Here is a 21,666-nt window from a genome sequence, read left to right as displayed (position 1 = left end):
AAGGCTGTCAGTCTTTCCAAATTCCACAAAGCAGAAGCATGCAGTCTCACTTTTGGGTTTTCTTGTTATTTTCCTCCTTTGTCAGGCATTTTCACAACTAGGGTTCTTTACACAATGAAACTAAATATTTAGGTGAATTGGCAACTAATGGGTGGTGGATACTCAGGACTCCAAGTCCTTACTGATAGGGCTAGGTAAAGGATCAGACAAATCTAAAAAACATGCTCTACTCCAGAAGATCCTGTAATGCCTTCCATGTCAAGGAGGAAGAGACAAAGAATAAAAACTAACAGTAAACCAACCACTCTGCTACTTTCTCTTCCTACCCCTAACAAGTAGACTCCACGGAAGCAGGAGAGACCTCATGGCCAAGTCTCCTAATGTAGTTAATGTCTGTCTTATATTCCTACCTTTTAAACTTGCCCCGTTTTCCCTAGTCACCAAAGTTAAGGTCAAAGGAAAAAAGGACATCGATCACAGTTGAATCTGTTTTTAGGATTCACATAAACACACAGGGAAATATGTACATATAGTACTGCATATAAATCATTCTGATAAATTGACTAAAACTGGGAAACCAGAAATAAACCCTTGCATTTATGGTCAACTGATTTTCAGCATGGATGCCAAAACAATTCAGTGAGGAAAGAACTGTCTTTTTAACCAAAGATACTCGGGCAACTGGATACCACATGTGGGAAAAAAAAAAAAAATGAAGCTGCATTCCTACCCCACAACATGTGCAAAAGTCAATTCAAAATGGATTATAGACCTAAATGTAAGATCTAAAACCATAAAACTCTTCAAACATAGAAATAGACCTTGCAACCCAAGCAACAAAGGAAGAGTCATAAACAGGACCTCATAAAAATTAAAAACTTTGGTACTTCAAAGGAGACTAACAGGAGACCTAAAAGAGGAGCCACAGAACCAGATAAAATATTTATAAGTTGTATATCTGATAAGGGACTTGGATTCAGAATATAAAAAAAAACTCTTAAAACTCAGAAATTTAAAAAAAGTCCAATTTTAAAATAGGCAAAGGATGTGAATAGACATTTCTTCAAAGAAAAAAATACAAATGGCTAATAGGAAAAAAGATACTTGCTCATCATTAGTCAGTAGGCAAATGAATATTATGATTAGAATGAGATCCCACTTTACACCCACTAGAAAGGCTATAATCAAAAGGACAGACGGTTACAAACCTGGACGAGGGTGTAGAGAAATCAGAACGCTTGTGCACTGCTGGCAGGCATGTAAAATGGTACAGCCACTTTGGAAAACAGCATGGTAATTCCCCAAAAAGTTAGAGTTACCATTTGACCTAGAAATTGCACTCCTGGGAATATACCCAGGAGAAATGAAAATGTGAACATATGTCCCCACAAAAACTTGTATGTGAATGCTTACAGAATATCATTAGCCAAAAAGTTTAAACAACCCAAATACTATTTGACAATAAAGAGAAATGAAGTCCTGACACATTCTACTACAAGAATAAACCTCAAAAACTTACTAAATGAAAGCAGTTAATCACAAAAGACTATATATGTACCGTATAACTCCACTTACATGAAATGTCCAGAATAGGAAAACCTACAGACATTAAAAAGCAGATTAGTGGTTGCCTAGGACTTGGTTGGGGATGGAAAGAGAACAATGGAGTACGGGGGCTTGGGGGGGGATGTTCTCACATTTTATTACAGTGACTATTGCACAACCCTGAATACACCAAAACCCACTGAACTTTACACTTTAAATAGGTGAATTTTTGTGTCAACAAAGATGTTAAATACTCTATATGTATATACACACACATATACATGAACCGTGAGTATAAAATATTATTTGGCAATAACACCCACTGCATTGCTAAACTATTTTTTAAAGGAATAAATAATTTCCAGATAAAGCTAGGTAAATTTTTTGTCGTGAGCTCATTGTTCAATTTTGCATTTTGTAGAAGACCTCAGACCTGGACTTTAAAACACCAAAAATGTTAGCACAGAGGTGGGTCTTCAGAAAGTCATTCCAAGCTTTTTAGTTTCTCATTCTAAAGCAGTGATTCTCCAACTTCAGTATGTTTGGACCACATTTAAATGTGGGGTCTAGGACAGGAACCAAGAATGTCCATTTTTAACAAATCATGCCCACCCTCGGGATGATTCTAATTCAGCAGTGTGAAGACAACATAGGGGGGCAAGGAGACCCACTCTTCCAGCACCACTCTGGGTTCTCCAGGCAGTCATGAGGCTAATGGGCCACAGGTTGGTGGGTGTGTCAAGATCAACCTGGAGTAGCATTTCCCACCTGTCTATGATAATTCTGCCAATTTCACAGACATTTTGGAGATTTTCAAATTTAAAGATTCTGATAAATACTGCTCCATGAAATGTTTGCCATTAAAAGAGGAGATTCATCAACTAGACAAAGCCAGAATGCAATACTCGCAGCCTCACAATCCTTTCTGGAGCACATTCACGTGCCCACTTTTAAGACAACTCTTAGATACCAGGACAAGACCATATCCAGTGGATAATACTCAGAGCCTAAAATGCAGGAAAAACTCAGCTGGGAATATTCATCTATGGAACACAGACAGCTGGCCTTCACACCCCAGTTGTTTCCTGTCTCTAACAGATGGACAGCATTTTTCCTTTCCAGTAAGAACTTTACCTCCTACTTCAACTTCTATTTCCCATATCATAAGCAACCTCTGTCCTATCTGGGAGGAAGAAATCTGAGCTGGGGCAGCTAGATGAAGTGGCATCTTCACTAGAGGAAATGGTTGGTCATTAAAGATCACTGCATTCTAAATGACAACTGTAACCAATTTACTTGGCTGGCAGAGAAGAGGGGAGAAGAGAATACGGTGTTAAACTCCAGGCTGGAATTTTAGAATATTTACTTCAAGACATAGGTAGAAAGAAGGGGGGATGACTTCTTAAGAAGAGGTGCTTCCATTACAGAACTATCAAATATTTGGCTGCAGAGATCAGCAGGTTTCACAAATAGGGAAATGGAGGTAAAAGAGGTTGAGTAATTAGGCCAGCAGTCACAGCTGATGACTGGCAGGGACAGGCCAGCCTCCATGCCTCTGAGCTAGATACCTGTACAGCATTCTCTTAATTCACCAAGAATAAGGAAGGAAACATGGAAGCCAATACTATCTGGGACAAAGAACAGAAGAGAGGCTTACAATCTAAGGTCCTTCTGGCCCTCACTTGTTTCTGTGGTGCTTGTCAACTGGTCGTATAAGGCACATAAGGAAAGCTTTGCATAAGACATGGATGTAGATGGCCCCATGTGAACACCCTCATCCAGTTTAAGAAGCACTACCTGCGACAGAGGGTGGAGGAATGAATGCTTGGGAAACAGTACCTCCAGAAGCCCTGACGGGCTGCACCGGGAACCTTCTCTCTGCATTTCTCACAGGAGCAGAGCTCTTGCTCCTGCCTCTCCCCTTTGAGGCTCTCTTCCCCCCCCAAGGCCACTCACTGTGTCTCAGAGACACACCTCTCTGGTTCCCACCAGAAGTCAAGTTGATTATTCTTCCTGAGTAAGTACCTGTGGGGGTCACGTGAAGGTTCCGGCTACACAGTCTCTAAATTCAGTAAATAAGAGCTTTTGCCATCAGTTTAACAGAAAGTCGGTCCTAAACTGCCCTCCTTCATCTGAGGACAATGAAAGATTTCTAGACCCCATCAGAACAAGTTATCAGGAAAGTAAATGCATTTTATGTTGCTCAGCAGGCAACTTCAAAATATTGCAAGAATCATAGAATCTTCTAAGATTTGAAGGAAGCTGGCCAGTTCGCCAAATCCCCCCAGTCAGAGGATGGTCCGAGTCTCCTCTAAAGAACCCAACTAAAGGGCTCTGTATGTGTTTGCTTACCTGCAGGCATGGGCCCTCACTGCTGCCCCAGTGGCCTGTCCCATCTCAGCCAGCCTTTCAGAGAGCTCTTCCCTTTCAGCCAATCAAAACCAATATCCTGGGCAGTCTCCACCCCTTTCAGTCCCGATAGTCCAAAAGAGAGATTCAAGACCAAGGGTAGATGCCAGTCACTTCATTATATCTCCCTAATTCTTGTTAGATGATGATACTTTCAGAACATGTTTTTATTACTGCTTTTAAAATGTCCAATAAAATAAAAACCAAACCCTTTGCACATATAGAGTGCTAAAAGAAAATACTTTTATATTCAATAAACTAAAAGGTTTTATTCAATGAATTCTGAACACATTTGCATAAATAGTTCATGGCATGGAGTTTGTTTGAATCCTCCGGGTTCTCCGTCTCTATTTATACCTCAAAGCACTGAACAACAAGAGCAGCCTGGTAAAGACTCACAAGAGTAGTTAATGCTCAGAGGAGAGAAACAGCAAACGCCAGGAGGCATATCACAAATGATCTTAATATTTATTAAGCCAACAATAGCGTTTGGGTAAATCTTATTAACAGAATACACAAAGTTCTGGCAAATGGAATTTTAGTTCATTTACATCAGCTGTGCCAACCATCCACTTTTTTTATTAAAAAGACAATAAGCATTCAGTTGCGAGGCGTGGAAATGGCATGCTATTTGAATATTATGTATTATTTTCCCATCATTATAAGACATCAAAACTTTTTTTTGAAAAGTATTACATACTATGCTCTTAAAATGTTTCAGTCGCCTATAACTGAACTATTTTCATCATGTCTTGTGGAAAAGGTCTTGGAAATCACTTCAAATCCTTTGTGGGATAAGTATAACAAAGCCCTGAGAAGGAGATGGTAAACACAAGTTCAAGTCATTTCTATACCACTCTTTCTTTGTTGGGCTATAGGCCTCTATTCACATGATCTTTAGCAATTAAATATTCAAATCATTTAAGTTATACCATTTTTAAAAAGCATTTGTCAAAGATGGACAAATTTATCTTTCCCTTTGTTCAAATTTACCAAACTTGAACCTTTAAAATAAGAGGACATTACTACAATCTATGTATATTAAACTTCACAAATAAATTTGTTCCTAAATGCCTTATCTAATGTGCTAATAATCTCCAAATATTCCAGAGTTGACACAGTAAATACCTACTCCTCCACTTTAAATCCCCCAAGTTCTCTACTTCCCTTTCTTGCCAGTTAACAAAAGAGTGAGGTCAAACTCTGTACTATACCTGCTATCTAATGGATGGCCTCAGAGATGTAGATGTAGACTAAGGGCCATGCCTAAATCCATATCAATGATCTCTCCTCAGGCAGGCCCTTAGTCTACACCTACCTTTCTGAGGCATCCCCAAGCAGATGGCTGTATGTGCCAAAATTATCTTAGAAAATCAGATAAGGTTAAGAACGGACTTGAAAGAAAACAAGAAATTACAATGGGGTAGCCAGAGCACAGTTGATGGAAGGAGGCCTAGGAGATGGTATCCCATCCCAGTCTCTCAGGTAACAAGTCCTTCCATTTCTCTTTGGGAACCATTTCTTTCCTGTCATGGCCCATGGGATTCAAGTGTCACTTGGTCCATGGGATTCAAGTGTCACTTGGTCCACATGTGGCTCCGGGGATGATGCATATGATCAGACCAGGCCAGACTGAAAATCAAGAGTCAATGTGAAGCTATTCCAGGATTCACACTGCAATGCCTGGAGAAGAACAGCTCTTGCTATTACAGCTGCCAAGAGGTCAGGCTGTTCACCTGGAGCTGCCAGGCTCCATCTTGCCACCACCCACCATCCATCTCTAATACCCTCCCTTCTTTAGTAACATCACCTCTCCAGGCTTTAGCTGGGCACAAGGCTGCCCATGTAGAGACTACATTTCCCAGCATACACTGCACCTGGTGTGGCCATGTGTCCACGTTCCAGCCAATGGGACATACGTGGAGTGATGTGTTGCACTTCTAAGCTGTATCCCTGAAGGGAATGGGTATGTCTACCCTTGACTCTTTGTCCTGACTGAGAGACAGGAAGGGTGGAACCTCCATCTTGGACTTACAGGTACAAGCTGTATGTGAGCATGGCAGAGCTATCCCACCAGCCTTGTCTGTGGACCATTAAATCAAAGAGAAATAAATCTACTTTAAGCCACTATGTTTGAGAATCTCTTCTTAGCAGCTCAGCTATTATGTTAATTCTGTAAGGCCAGAGAGTGACTAACACAGGGAAACTGAGAAGAGATAGAACCCGAGGTCTGATGAGCACATGTATGCCTCTTGATTCAGCCACACCTGATGACAGCACTTCTCCTGGACCTTTGCATTATCTGAGCCACAAAGTTCTGAGCCATCAATCACCTGATGATGGCTTATGGGCTGTTGCTACATCTAATGGTCCCTGGTTCTTCTAAGCAGCAACTACTGAAGTTGTCCCCCCAACCAAGTGGTTGCCTCAAAGTCACTGCCCAGCAGAACCAAAAGCAGACGTCCTATCTCCTCAAAAAAAACAAACAAACAAACAAAAAAAAACAAATTGTAAATTTGTAAGGGCATTCCAGGGACTAGCTCCTACAAAGGAAACTCACTATTTCCATAAAGCAGTGTTTCACAAACTCTGATGTGCTTATGAGTCACTAGGATCTTGTTAAAATGCAAACTATAATTCAGTAAATCTCAGTGGAATTCAAGATTCTGGACTTCTAATAAGCTCCCCTGGGTGATACCCTTGGTAGCTAGTCTAGGCCACCTTTTTGGATAGCAAGATCCAAAAGCAGTGGCAAGTCAAACTGCACAGTAGAATCATCAAGGCAGCTTCAAAAATAAATACCACTATCCAGGTTCCACAAACAGGAACTCTCATTTAATACTGCCCCTGCTGTCCGGGTGATAACCACTGCTCCCTCAGGATTTCTGACTCCACTGGTCAGACGTGAGGGCCACGACCTGCACTTTGCACAAGCTCCTAAGTGATGCAGATGCTGCTAACACTTCCACACTTTGAGAACCACTGGCCTAAAGCTAGGGCCACTCCTTGTCACTGACCTCAGTGTCCACTGCAGAAGCCACTTTTATCTACTAATTCTGTCAATGCTCCAGAACATTCATCAGAGATACACCCTTGCCTGAGAAAGAGGAGAATTCCCATTTCCATGCCTTTATTAATTTCTAAGATTAGTCTCTGTGTGCTTAATAAAAACTAATGTAAAGGCACATTTAACGCTACCATAGCCAAAATAATAAACAGTAATGTTGAATTTCATTCTAGATATTACAGACTTATTGGGTTTAAAAGCCTGTGAACCATAGTGAATGGCTCATCTTTATAGCTTTCTCAGAATAATTCCTATCCTAACTCCACTGTAGGACAGATACATGTTGAGTAGCAGTTTCTAAAGGGTCAGCATTTTAATGTTATCCTGCTGAGCAATTTTGAAAAGCTTTGAGAAATCCAGAATTCTTAAGCAAGATCTTTTTTTTTTTTTTTTTTTTTTTTCCTTTGGAGTCAATTAAAGATATCCCCTCTTTTATTCAACGGATGGAAAAATGTGTTTTTTAGAGTTGAGTGAGGGCAAACATGCTCCCAAATTAGATACGTGAACAAAGTAAACTATGAATAGATTAGATAATGGGCTGCTGCTTTTTTCTGAAGCAAGAACTAAAGACAACTCAGATGCCTTTTCCCAGGGCCGCCTGAAGCGTGCTCTCTTCCTACTTCAACCGGAAACAATCGAGCTGCACGGAATGAAAGCAACTTGAACTGGTTCCAAGGAGGGGAACTTAAGTGCAGTGACCACAGGAGGCCATCATTAAGACACATGTGTAGGCCTTACACATGGGCAGCAAATTCAGATGAGTCCTAGAATACATTTCCAATCAGTAAAACACAATTTCTCTGTTCGGAGCAGGAACTCAGGCAAATCTAATAAGCTGACCAAACACACTTTTCTACAACCAGACCCAGAGGACAAGTGTCCTTTGTTCTGCCCAGGAAAGCTCTCCTTCAGAAAGGGAAATGTTTACATTTTTTTAAGACATCCTCAGATAAATTTAATTTCTAGGTATATAATCTTTTGTCTGAAGAGCTCTTGAATGTATCACAACCCACCAAAATAATTATCAAAAAAGTACATGCCAGGAGATAAAGATGTTGACCCAGAACGGTAGGAAAGGAAGGAGGTGGAAGGGAGCAGGCACTTCCACAGAAGCCCTGCAAAGCCATCCCTGGCACCAAGGGTCTTGGTGGCAAGCAGCAGAGTACGAGCTTTAAGAATAGGGTTGTGCCTTCCAGACTGCCGGGTAAGCTGGACACCAAGAAGTCGCCCTGAGTGGAACCTTCTAGAAGTTAGACTCGCCTGAGCTTTTTAAAGCCACCCATCTAGATTCTGATTTTATTAGTGAAGGTGAACTTACTGTGTAGCAGGGCTGAGAACACCAATCTAGAAGATGCTCTTCACTAACCAGATGAAGAGGTTAGAGAGGCTGAAACCCTCCTCCTTCCACCAAAACCCAACAGCCACAAAGAGAGAAGAAAACACAGAGAAGAGGAGAAAATAATTCATCCTTTCCCTCTGACTTTCCCTCCTGGTCAGTGGTACCGTTCTCTCAGGTTGGAAATCTCATGTGGCAGTCACGTCTTTGATCAGCCCATCGAATGAGCTGTCTGTTTCCATCACCATCAGCACTGAGACACCACAGACTCCATGTTGCACACTCTGCTAAGCACAGGACAAGCTGATATTAACTCATTAACCCTAGCATCTCTGCAAGGTGGCTACTATGACCAATCTCCTTTTCATGGATTCAAACAAACATGGAGGCCTAGACAGATTATGTAACTTGCCCAAGTCACACTGCCAGGAACTGGCAGAGCTGAGATTTAAAAAGAGCTTCCCACTGGGGCTGGGGTGCAGCATGACAGTAGAGATGTTTGCCTCACACACAGAAGGCCCTGGATATGACCCTCTGCACTGCAAAAATAAATAAGAGATTCCCATTAACTTCACCCCTCAGGTTTCCCATTACCCAACTGAAGCTTGTAGACAGAAGCCATCGAAGAAAACTGTTGAATGTTTGTAAAGAAATCAGAATATCAGTGGCCTAGAGTGTTAGGCCGAACAACACAAATGAAGAGCCTGACACTTCATTATTCCAGGCTGAAGTCCTTAGACTACATTAAAAAAGTGTAAGACGTTTAAATATTTTCACTGCTCTCTCCAACGATTATGGTATCGTGCCAAGACTACCAAAAGCTAGAAAAACTGAACACCTAACTTCTGTTAAGCCACATAAAAACGCACTCTTGGCAGTTGTGAGACAATCACAGAAAATGAATGGAATTGCCTATCATAGTTCTAACTACAGAGCAGGAGATCAGAGCAGTAATTTTTCACATTATTGCCTTTCAATAATATCCTCTCCTCAAAAAAAAAAAAAAAAAAATCTTCCCACAGACTTATTTTCTGAAAAATGATTGGCGCAAATATATTTATGTTATATGAAGATTTATAAAAATAGTATTCAAGAAGAAACCATGGAAAGAAAGAATGGATCTACTCCCAAAATGGAACTGGGCACAAAGTGTTTCTACCTGGGCCATATGGGCCCCAGACTCTCCTCCTGGGCAACATGGACTTATTACTAGTATAAAAATCCAAGGAATGCTCTTTACCCCTCAACCTACACTAACAGTCTTGCCCCCACTCTCTGAAAAACACAGTATTAATTCATGAAGACTTTGCTTTGAGTCCTGATTCTTATCTCCGGGAAGCTTTTATTGCCTCTTCTGCTTACAAGTCTCCATAATCTTCCTAAGATTTACAAATCAATTTTATTTCAGTCTCTGGTCTCCCTGGGTCTTCCAAATTTTCAGGACTCTCAGGTTGCTCTCTCTCCCATAATTAACCAGAAGGCTCATGAACAAGTAAAGGAATTAGCTGGAGTACAGAAATTGAGAAATTAAACATCGCCTTAAATTATTCATTCTGCACAAAACACATTAACTACATTGATGTCGAGTGTGTTGCATATGATGCTGCTGCATTTGGTGCTTCATTTCTTCATCACACATGTGCCAGAAGCAAGTGTATTAGGTGCTCATCACTAACATGAGGGTAAGGGAGAAGAAGCCAGAAAAGGAAAGTTCTATGGTAATAAAAAATACTAATAAGTCAGCTAGCCTAGGCTCAACATAAAACTCTGGCATTAACTAGGTGTGTCATCTTGGACAAACTGCTTAACCTTTCTGGATGTTTTTCCTTTTTGAAAGTCAATTCCATCTCTAAGATCCATTGTTACAAAGATCAAAAAAGCAGAATCCAGAATACTACAATGAGAATTATCCCAACTCTGCCGAAAACATTTGATCGTAACTGAATACATAAAATATGACATATAGCTCTTACCTTCTGGATCCCAGAAATTAGAGCACAAAAATTAGAATGAATAAATTTGAGGTTTATTTCTCCCTAAAACAAACTTCAATAGACTGTTCGGGTTCTAAACAATTTCTTATTTTTTGTACCTTTCACACTTTTTACTATTTGGAAGTCTTTCCTTAGAAAACCAATGGGAAAAAAGAAAAATATGAAAATCAAGTGTACTGAGGTCAATAATAGAATTCTGATTTTTCTCTAACACACTGTGCCATTTCAGGGAAGTTTTACTTTGTTTTTTTGGAAAGCAGTGACTTTTCTTGGCTCTTCTTAGCCTTCTACATTGGAACTTTTGGGCAGTTTTAACTGCTAGTATGTCCACCTAGATTCAGCTAAAAATATAGAATATGAATATATTCTACAAACAATTCATATTATTGATGAGTCCTACTTATCTTTGATTACCCAAAATGATCAAAATGTAGATAATAGTCTGAAAATAAGCAAATAGCATAATTTCTTTTTAATTTTCAACACCAGTCACAAACTTGCACAGTACAGTATTACTAGAGTAATAGTTAACAATAACTGATCGACTTCCAAATAAATCATCAGTATAGTCACAAAATCTAATATAACCAAACCGAAGCCTCATGCTTATCTAAATACGTTCAGAAATGGGGCCTAAAGTTGATATTTTAAATTATTAGTAAACTTAATCAGTGTTAACCTTCTTTAAGTGCTTTACAATTATAACACCAAGGAAGACCCTAGATTTTTTAGGAAATTTCCAATTTGAATGGAAGTCTACTATGTGCCTCACCTAAATGTCATTCAGGAAACAAGAGGAATGGAGGAAGAAAAAATTTAATTCAGTATTGCACCCTGTCCATTAAAAAATAAAGTTGACCTAAATTTGTGAAACCATGTCTCTTCATGTTAGGGGTCAGAATGCAAGTGAGAAACAGAAAACATACACCTTCATATTCACACATATAACATATTCCCAGAATCACAATATGAAAAGCTAGGAGAGAAACAAACATATTTCAAACACCCATAGCACTAGGTCAGGTTTTCTGTTAGAAATTTTCAGTCATTACTGAGGTTGATTTTCAAAACAACCCAAAAGCAAAATATCATGAGCTCCAGGTTTACATTAAAGAAACAAACTCAGAAATAAGAAAATTCCCTGAGCCACATGGCTTTTAAGTGGTAATATCAGAAACTGAACCCTAATTTATCAAATTCCAAAGTCTTAAATATCATCTTTTGCTTAATCCGAATTCAGAAGAATTAACCCTGGCAATGCTATACATTTACTACAACTCCACATAAATTAAAATCTGCATGTGTTATGACCCATCCTTTGAAGGGCCATCACACACCTGTCACCCTTGCAACTACAGACTGTTGCCTAACAACTCGGTAAACAGTGGCCTTTTGGTTCCTAAACATGTCAAGTAAATTAAGCCATCAGCAAATGTACTAAACTAATATAGCAAACTTTCAGTTACTCAGAATGTAGGGGCCTTTATAGTAACATTTTAATGTATTACTATGAAGTGCTTTTTCTGCCTCCATTGAGATGATCACCTCAGTATGCCCATTAAATTGTTGTTGTTTTGTTTTGTTTTGATACTGGGAATTGAACCCAGGGACACTTAATCAATGAGCCACATCCCCAGCCCTTTTACATTTTATCTAGAGATAAGGTCTTGCTGAATTGCTTGGGGCCTTACTAAGTTGATGAGGCTGGCTTTGAACTTGTGATCCTCCTGCCTCAGCCTTTTCTGAGCCACTTACAGGATTACAGGCATGTACCATCATGATCCCCACCCCTTAAACTGTTAATGTAAATGCACTGTTTTTCTTATGTCAAAGCATTCATTGATAAATTCTATTCTGGCTCATCATTATTCTTTTAATAAGTGGCTGTATTCAATTTGATAATATCCTATACAAAATTCTGCCTTCTGTGATCAGTGAAATTGGTGTACAGATTTGTTTTTGTGTGTAAGAATTGTCTGGTTCTGACACAGATTAATGCTAATCTCTCAATGAAAAGGAATGACCTTCTATTGTTCTCTAAGCTCTGGAACAAGAAGTAATGTTCCTTAAAGGACTGACAGAACTTGCCAGTAAAACCATCTAGGTCTGGTGCCATTTTTTTATAATTGAATTTTATTTATTTATTTATTTATTTAGGTACAGGGAATTGAACCCCAGGGGCACTTAACTACTGAGCCACATCCTCAGACATCTGTTTTTTGCTTTTTTTTTTTTTAATTTTGAGACAGGGTCTTGCTAAGTTGCTTAGGGCCTTACTTAGTTGCTGAGGCTGGCCTTGAACTTGTGATCCTCTGCCTCAGCCTCCCCATTTACTGGGTATAACCAAAAATTTTTGTTATACCATTTAGCTAATGTTCCCCAATGGCAACACTTTCATAAAAACCATAGTAAGTATCAGAACAAGGATATTAACCTTAATGTAATCCATCAATCTTATTCCGATTTCCCCAGCTTTACTTGTGTTCACGTGTCTAGGTGTGTGTAGGTGCACATTTGTGTCATTTAGGTCTACACAACTCATCACTTTTGTATAGGTTTCTGTGTGTTTATATAAATATATGCATATGCATCTTCGTATATATAAACTGACTTAATATCACCAAGATCTTATAAAACAGTTTCATATCCTTTTTCTCTTATAAAGTCCCCAAGTTATACACATCCTTCAAACACACTTTTAATGGTATATGACACTGAGTGTAAATCAGAATCTTTTATTTAACCATTACTCTGTCACTGCACACTTAGGTTGTTTCCATCTTTCAGACTATGATAAGTAAGGCTTCAATAAACACATCTGTAAACACTGTTTGCCCAGCTATGATTATTTCCTTTGGACAGATTTGCAGAGGTAAAATTACTGTACAAGATGGGCTTTTCACATCTAACACTTATGGATTCATCCAGTCCCTGTAAGAAACCTTTCATCAGCCAGAAATAATAACTAGCATATTTTCTCACATCACCCACTTTTAGAGAAAAGCTGAGTATAAACACAGGCCCAATATCTCAACATAGAACTAGCCCACCCCAAGACAGGGAGAAGGTTCTAGCTATAAAAAAGAAAGTTCAATCAGGCACATCCTGAGCCACACTCTGGACTGGTACTTATCAGATGAGCCCATGTAGTATATAAGTAAGCCGAGCCTATATTCTCCAGGAAAGCAGAAAACCAGGAACTATAACCAGCATGTGGCATAGTACATGGATATGCCATTTGCTAAAAGCTCCTAAGAACATATTTTATGATATTCCATTTTACAGTTGAGAAAAATGAGCAAAGAGAAGTTAAAAAACTGGCCCAATATTACACAGCAAGTATATTCTAATCCAGGCCAATTCTGACTCCAAAGCTCAGGCTCTGAGTCACCCTACCTTGAGCATGCTCATTTAGATTCTTGCTTGTGCTCTCTATAGCATTCAGACCAGGCTCTGGTCTGAACTGGGAGCCACATGGAAGGCACCAGTTAAAGGACCCACTCTGGAAGTGGAGATCCAAGCCAGAAACCAAAAAGGAGCCTGAGACAGTTTATGGGACTTATGCCTTTAAAAGCCCCCCAAATAACATCAAGTCATGTTGTCTTAAATCCCACCACATCAACCAGTCTTGATGCTACACTGGTTTATATTATCAAGCATATGGGAAAACATGTGGACATTAGTCCATGAATATTCAGACCAATTAGAGAGTCCTAATACACAAATACTCAGTTCAAGCTAATGCACTACCATCAGCTATTAGATACAACTTACCTTTCTGTAATGTGACTGAATTCCTCACTTCAATAATATAATCTGAATTATTTCACTCTAAAACAATGTTACACATTATTATACAATCTTCATTTGTCAATTAAAAATAAATAAAAATAAACTTTAAAAAACGTATTGGGGAGGGCTTTAATAATTATTTATTTATTGATTAGGTTACTCTTAGCCTTTCCCCAATCACACCCTGAAGAACAGAAAAAAATAAATATTAAAGGCAAGAAAAGTTCCTCTAGTTCAACTCTGTCATTTTTATAGATGGTCCCACAGGGGATAAGAGTTAATTACATGTGTGCAAAGCCTCACTTTTTCCCTGCCTTAAAATACTACACCTTTACTTTACTTTTCTGATATTTAATAATAAACCATACAAAAACACGAGTTTAACTTTTCCCCTCTGTTGTAAGAGCTTGAAAAAAAAAAAAACATTTTCCTTTAATAATTACATATCTTGCTCCATGTGTCATGTTACCATGAGACTAAATTCTGTTAATAGCACATACTCTTTCTCTATCAGTATTATTTCTATTTATTGTACCTGTATAATCAAAAGAAAGAAAAATAAACATCATGATGCTTTGTCAAGGGTACATTTACTGCATCTTTATGACATTTTTCACAAAATAAATTCAACAGAAGAAAGAAATGTGGAAATGTGTCTTGTCTTCAATAACATCATCCTTCATTAGCAAGTCTATACCTCACCAACCGATAAGAAATTGAAATGGGAGATCTCCAACAATGACAAGGCTTTTCCGTCTCCCTATCCTACCGATTCTTCGATACCAGAGAAAGACAGATATTCACCATTCTGCTTCAGCAGTATCCTTTCCCATTCAAAAGCAGATGCCCCTCTAGTCTTGATGCTAAAGCTAATGCTGCCCTAGAAACAGACTTGTCAAAACGTGATCAAGATTTTTTAACACTAGAACCTGAAGCTTAAATAGCTAAAAGGAGACGTTCCATTTATGTTTACCCTGAAAAATAAAAATGTTCCCTTTCCCAGCTTCCAGGCCCCCCACATTCATTCACTATCTCCACCCCCTCATGCTCCATGCCCAGAGGAACAGTAGCATGTGAGACAGACCCAGCTCTCTCCCTCCAAGCTGCAGGAATCTCCACCCAGCCGAGGCAAGCCAGAGGAAGAATGAGTGCCCACTGCTGATATGCCAGGGCTTCTCATCAGTGTCTCCTCACACTTCACACCAGCCCTATCGTGTTAATGAGGCTGAGTTCAGGAGGAGTCCATAGGGGCTGGTGGGTTCAGCAGACCCCGTGGCTTGCTGCCTTTGATGGCCAGAGTGAAAATGCATTCAGGAGGAGTACCCCACTGCCAGGCCCTGGAGTACCTGCGCTGCAAGGCTCAGCAACAACAGGGATTCACCCAGCTCCTGATCTGAGCTCAGCACTTGAGCAGAGCAGAGAAGTGTGGAGACAAGGCCCCTCCCCTCAGATGGCACCAACCTCCTTGGAGAGATGTTAGCCGGGTCAGAGATCTTAAAGAGCATCTTCTATCACTCCCTTATTTCACAGCCAAGAAAGCAGGCCAGGAGAAGGAAGAAAGAAAATCACTCAGCACCTTCTGTGCCTCTAGCACCAGTCAGATGCTCCCTCCAACAGTTATAAAGGCATTTTTAGATCCAATTCTGTCTTTTTCAGTCTCTCTCTCTCTCTCTCTCTCTCTCTCTCTCTCTCTCACACACACACACACACACACACACACACACACACACACTTTTTTTAAGTGGCTCAAAGCTTTGGTATCTTGACTGAGTGCTGACATTGACATTGAATAAGTGGCTAAGTACCAGCACTACAACCTGAACTCATCCACCTCTAAGCCCAAGCCCTTGTGCTCTAACCCCAGCTGCTGCTGAGAGCCCCAGAAGTGACACAGAGCAGCACATAATTAAGGGGTGACCTGTGTGATCTAGACCAGTGATTCCCAAGTGTGGCTGATTCACTGGAATCATCTGAGATGCTTTATAAAAACACAGATTTTTCCATCCTCCACCCCCATTCAGGCTTCTGATGAAGTGGGTCTGAAATCTGTACTTCTACATCGTTCCAGTGATTTTGATCATCAGTCTGCCTTTCTATTTACAGAAGCATTAAAAAGAGGCATGGGGTGGATCAGTCATGAAAAGCTATTTGGAGCTTGGATCTAATCAACACAATTTCAAAGGAGAAATGCTGAAGAGGTGGCCACATCCAACGGTGTTCGTGACAGTGAAACCCGTGGGCCAGAGCCAGGAGACGTGATGGAGAGAGATCCAGGGGGTAACCAGGAAGGAGCCATATTACAGAGTGGCTCATAAAGCTGGCCAAGGCACACTGACTCCACACCACAATAACAAGGACAAATAGACGTTTCTGGACCACAGACAACGTGCTCAAAGTGATAGGGGACAAACTAAAGAGCAGGCAGGCATCTGGGTCAGGAGTGGCAACGATACAACTACTGACATAGATGTACCATCTGCCAAGTCTGAAAGAAGAAAAAGAAATAATTAAAAAAAAAAAAAAAAAAAAACTGAAAGAAAAGCCATCTTGCTCACTAGAATGGAAGCTCCAAGAAGATAGGGGGATTTGCCTGACTACTTTATTCCCTGGCAGGAACATTCACCTGTTTAATAAGCAAACAGATGCATTTAGAGGCACAGGGACATGGATGAATGAGTCAAGATTTCTTTAAGACTCAAATCCAAAAGACTAGAATTAAAATAACATGGTTGACTGAAAGGGTTAAATAGAAGGATCTTATCTTCAGCAAAGGCGCTTCTTCCTTACTTCTGGGTTTTCTCTAAGACTATTTTGGCTACTAGATCGTGAAAGAATTAGGTGAGTTTGAGATACTGGAATGTTCTGTTGACAGTGGCATGAATGGTAGATATTCTTTCTGTCTTGAGAAGAAAATGATGGGCGAGATCTAATTCAGTTTTTGGCAATGGAAGGACAAACTAGTGAGAATCTAAACTCAGAGGCATTCCTCCCAGGACTTACTGGGCCATGGCCAACAGACACGCCAAGAGCACAGTGGTTTGACTGGACTCCCTATAAACTTTAATGACAGAGCTGGTCAGGCTGCATGAGGCTGGGTCAGCCTTAGAGGCCTTACCAACTTAAGGAGACTCCAAGCTACCTCTGGATGGTCAGTCAGGTCTCTGGGGCATCTGGAGACTTAAAAACTAGTTCTTCTCTGGGAAAAACTAGCTGACCTTTTGAAATTCTTTTCCAAACTAATGATTCCCCAAGGTGCCTCTTTGAATGAGGCACACCATCAAAACTATATATACCATTCTGATTTGAATATTACACAATATATACACACATCAAAACATCATAGGATATAAGTACTATTACTATTTGTCAATTAATATTAAAACAACTATATATACCAGAAGCAAGAGTTGAAAGGCAGGCTCAAATTCCTTCTTGGATATCCACCCATCTTCTGCAAGCCTGATCTTATAAGAGATTTTCTTCTTAAGTGACATCTATTTACAGCTAATATCCAACTAAAACATAAAGAGCCTTATCAAACTCTCCAACAAAAATAATTTCTCATTGCTAGAACAGTCAACACATTTTAAAAGAACTGCAAAAGGTTATATGATTTCAATTTTACTTTCCCTTCTCTTACAAACTCCAGAGCCTGCCTTTCATAATGCTCCGGGAGGTAATATATGGCTCCAAATGACTTGACAGTTTCTTTTAATTTACAGACATCTAAGCATGTTTATAAAATTCCCCTAGTTCAAAACGCTTCCTTTTCTTAAACATATTTCCAGTTCAAATTATGTGTTTATAGCAGTCTGCAATATATTATTTCTAAAGATAAACAGTCATGTAAAAAATGGGCAGAAAAACAGCAGCATATCACTACTGCCACACTCAGTCTGTCTTTCCCTTCCCTGGTGTTCCTGCAGAGAAAGGCCAAACCTGCCAGGGGAGAGAAAGCATGAATGGATCACTAGTAACAGGCTTTCCAGCTATCTCAGCATCTGCAAGGGAAGGACCACCAATTCTTTTCCCCAGACAGCTTTGAGCCTCAGCCTGAGAACCTTTTCTCTCCCTGAGTGAAGAATAAAACTCAACAATTCACTAACTGCAGATGATTTTTCTTCCTTCCTTTTAAAGAGTCTTTAAGCTCAGAGGATCACTACTTTTAAATCCCAGGACACAGCTGTAGTTTTCAAATGAAAATGCAAAGTACTGGAAATAATGTTCGATAACAGTTAAACTTCTAAAAATTTAGTCTTTCAAGTCTGTGCCTATTTATGCTGTTATATGTGAAACAAATAGAGACCCAAAAGTAATTTAAATGGACAATTAGCTATTCCGGGCCTCAAAACAGCTTCTAGTGAGAAAGACTGACTCACTGCCTAACAAAGAGTCTATGCTAGAGTCTCCAAGTTGACATTTTAAAAATATCTGATCACCCTTTGGGAGGATATTCCAATGCCTGAAAACAGTGTCTATCACAATGAAACTGTTCACTCAGAAAACATCCAATTCTGGTTCACCTTGAGAAATATTACAACCCCAGAGATACTGATTTCAGGGGGAAGCAGTCCCTGAAGAGGACAGGTGTAGTTCATACAAAAAACTTTCTTAAGAACACTGTCAAAAGTATGCAAAAACCCCAGAAGGCTATTCTTTCTCCAGAATCCCCAAACAGTAACATTTCCTAGTAAATCCCTAAACAGGACTCAGCGGGGAGGGGAGGGGCGGTGTGGAGGAGTCCTCCTAACCCTGTACAGCTTTTTTAGGCAAGCCTCTCTTGAAAATCATTAGATGAAGTTGTCCCTTTGCCCCGTTTTGCAATCAAATGAGCAATAATGTTTTTCTGAAATAAACAGAGAATTGCTCCCTTTTTGTGTACAAGGAGCTAAAGTTCATAATTGACTGGGAGGTAACTAATTCTAAGGATTAAGCCATCATTTGTCAATGAGAAATATTGGTAAGGATAGGCATTTTTCACAACATGAGCACCCAAACAAATACTCATTTATTCTGTATAGTTTCCAGTTCTACATGTTCCAACCTCGAGAAAGGTATGGGGACCTGCTAGCACACATAAATGCACCCACGCTGATCACAAACACCAAGCCAAATAAGTTTCTCAATCTGAAACTGCCTCAACTCACAGAAAAAAAAAAAGGGGGTTCCTTATAAACAAAAGATTACATACAGTAATTTGTCTTGGAAGAGATAGTTCAATTAATTAGAAGTGGAAAAGTTATTAGGTGGCAAAAGGAAGGGACGTGGGAACTATAAGCGGCAGAAACTGCCACTGCCACATTCCATAAACCGCGTAGCTGCACTGGGGCTACAGGCGGAATCCTAGCTGCTTGTGCTTTCACCTGGCTGGACAGAGTCCTTGGCGCCCAGGTAGGGGCAGCCTTGGACACCGAGAGCCTCCGAAGGCAGTTCCCATTAGAGGGCGCTCACTGGGCAACATAGAGGAACGAGCTCCAGCCCCAGAAACGGGACCCAAAGGAGAAATCAAGTTTCCACTGCCAGGGCAGGGAAGAGATGCTGGGTGCCCGCAGCTGGCCCCACCCGGATAGGGATTCCTCCTGGCCCGGAAAGCCCCCGCCAGGACCCGAGAAGGCAAGTATGACAGGAGGGAAGCCTCTGCCCCCGAGGGGACGAGGTGAACTGAGGCCGAGCGCAGTGTCACACGCATCCCGCCTCCCTCAGCTTGCCCCACTCCAGTGCAACTCTGATTAAAATGTCGTCCTGCCCTTAAGGCCCGGGGCTGCCTTCCAACCCTCAACTAGGAGGAATCACCGAATACAGATTCCTGCAGCCCAGCGTCCCGGCATTTTCGAGCTGTTTCCACGTAACCCCGAGTCCCCTGTGGAACTGCCGACTGCTGTTACCACGTAGTATCTGTACCTCGCGCCAGCCACAGGGATCATCAAACAAAAGAACTTTTACAAACTTTCCTCTGCGGACACTCGGAGGTTTCTTAAACCTGGTCCCCATTTCCCCAGAACTTGCATTCAGTCGAGTTGGAAAGCTGGAATGCGAGGATGGTACGCGGAAAAGGGGACCCAGAAGTTTCCAGGTTAGCCCTTGAAGCTCTTGGACAGCACCCGATCCCTCGCGGGCCCTAGTTGGGCTCGCGTAGCAGGCCACCCTTTTTCCCTCCGCCCTTCCTGGACCATGCAACCAGATCCCCGGAGGGCGAAGAAGTTCGAAGTGACTTCAGGGGCCTCTGCGGCGAAACAAAACTGCATTTCTTATGTTCCCATCCCTGGGTACAACAGGGCAACTCCAGCGATTAGTGCTTTTCTTTGGGAAGGAAAGAGACGGGGGAGAAAGGGGTAGAAGAATGAACGAATCTGTCCCAGCAGGTCCCCAAGGGCCAAGCGCGACATCGAGGATGGGGGCTCCCCCAGGTGGCGCTCCCGGATTTCCCGAAGGCTCCTCTCATAGCCGGCTTCTCTCGTAGCCCCGGGCACCCTAAACAGCGCGCGCGTCCCCCGCCTGGCCCACTCACCGAGTCCGCAGACACGCAGGCCACCAAGCCTAAGGTGAGCAGGATCCACGCACGCTGCATATTCCCCTGGGACCGGCTGCTCCCAGCCGCAGCTTGCAACCAGGGCGAAACAAGCCTCCTGTCCAGCTCTAGGCGCAGCCCGCGCAGAGGCAGCCGAGCAGCCGCAGCGACCGCGGCTAGGGCTGGGGGGCTGAGGCTCGGGGCTCAGAGGCGCTCGCTCTCTCCTCCTGCGCCTGCTCCGGCCGCCCGCGCTGCGCCCCGGGAACGCGGCGCCTTCTCACTTGTTGGTTTCTGCACTCCCGACACGGAGTTGGTGCTCCGGGAAGGCGGCTCTCAGGAGCTCTTCTCGATCGGCTGTGGTTTTACTCCTCCGTGGACTCCTCCCGCGTCGTGGTTCAGTTTCTGATTTGAAGGAATAAATTCGATGGCTTGAAATAACGCTGCAGCCGAAGTTTGGGGGCAGAGCGGCGGAGGCGCGCTATCCGCGCGGCCGGAGCTCCGGGAGTATCTGGAGAGGAGCGCGTTGGAGCGGGGCTAGTGGCTCGCTGCTGCGCCCCTCCTCCTCCTCCCGCGCCGCCACCTCCTCCCGGGTCCTCCTCCTCCTCCTCCTCCTCTTTTGCTCCCGCTCCCTCCCTCCCTCCCTCCCTCCCGAGCCTGCCTCTCCGGGCTCCTCCGGGCGACTGGGGGAGAGGAGGCGGCAGTGTGGCTCCCAGATAAAGCCGGGAGAAATTCCTACAGGATTACACCCCGATTGGCAGCTCTGAGCACCAGTGGGCGCCGGCGGCTCCGCGCTGTGGCTGCTCTGGGAACGCTCGTCCACAAACCAGAGCTCCTTCATTTTCTCGCTCCCCTTTTCCCCTTTGCTGCCCCTTTTCCTTTCTCCTTTGCATTATTTTCTTCCCTATCCCCACCCCCGCCACACACACACACTGCCTTTCTCTTTTTCTTCACTTTCATAATTCTGAAGAAAGATCAGTGAAGAAACGACATATGTAGCTTTTGTGCTCATATTCGA

At 41.9% G+C, this 21,666-nt stretch overlaps 1 protein-coding gene across 1 annotated transcript in view; it reads right to left on the bottom strand.

Annotated features, from left to right (window-relative positions):
- Positions 1-21,237, bottom strand: part of SDC2 (syndecan 2) — a 104,079-nt gene extending 82,842 nt beyond the window's left edge. The window contains exon 1 of the mRNA XM_079100661.1: positions 20,652-21,237. Within this exon, the coding sequence (XP_078956787.1) occupies positions 20,652-20,711 (60 nt within the window). The 5' untranslated portion in view covers positions 20,712-21,237. The remainder of the gene's footprint in view (positions 1-20,651) is intronic.
- Between the last annotated feature and the right edge of the window lie 429 nt (positions 21,238-21,666).

This window comes from Sciurus vulgaris (assembly GCF_902686455.1).
Source record: "Sciurus vulgaris genome assembly, chromosome: 1".
Taxonomy (NCBI): domain Eukaryota; kingdom Metazoa; phylum Chordata; class Mammalia; order Rodentia; family Sciuridae; genus Sciurus; species Sciurus vulgaris.
This window is presented reverse-complemented; position numbering and strand designations above follow the sequence as displayed.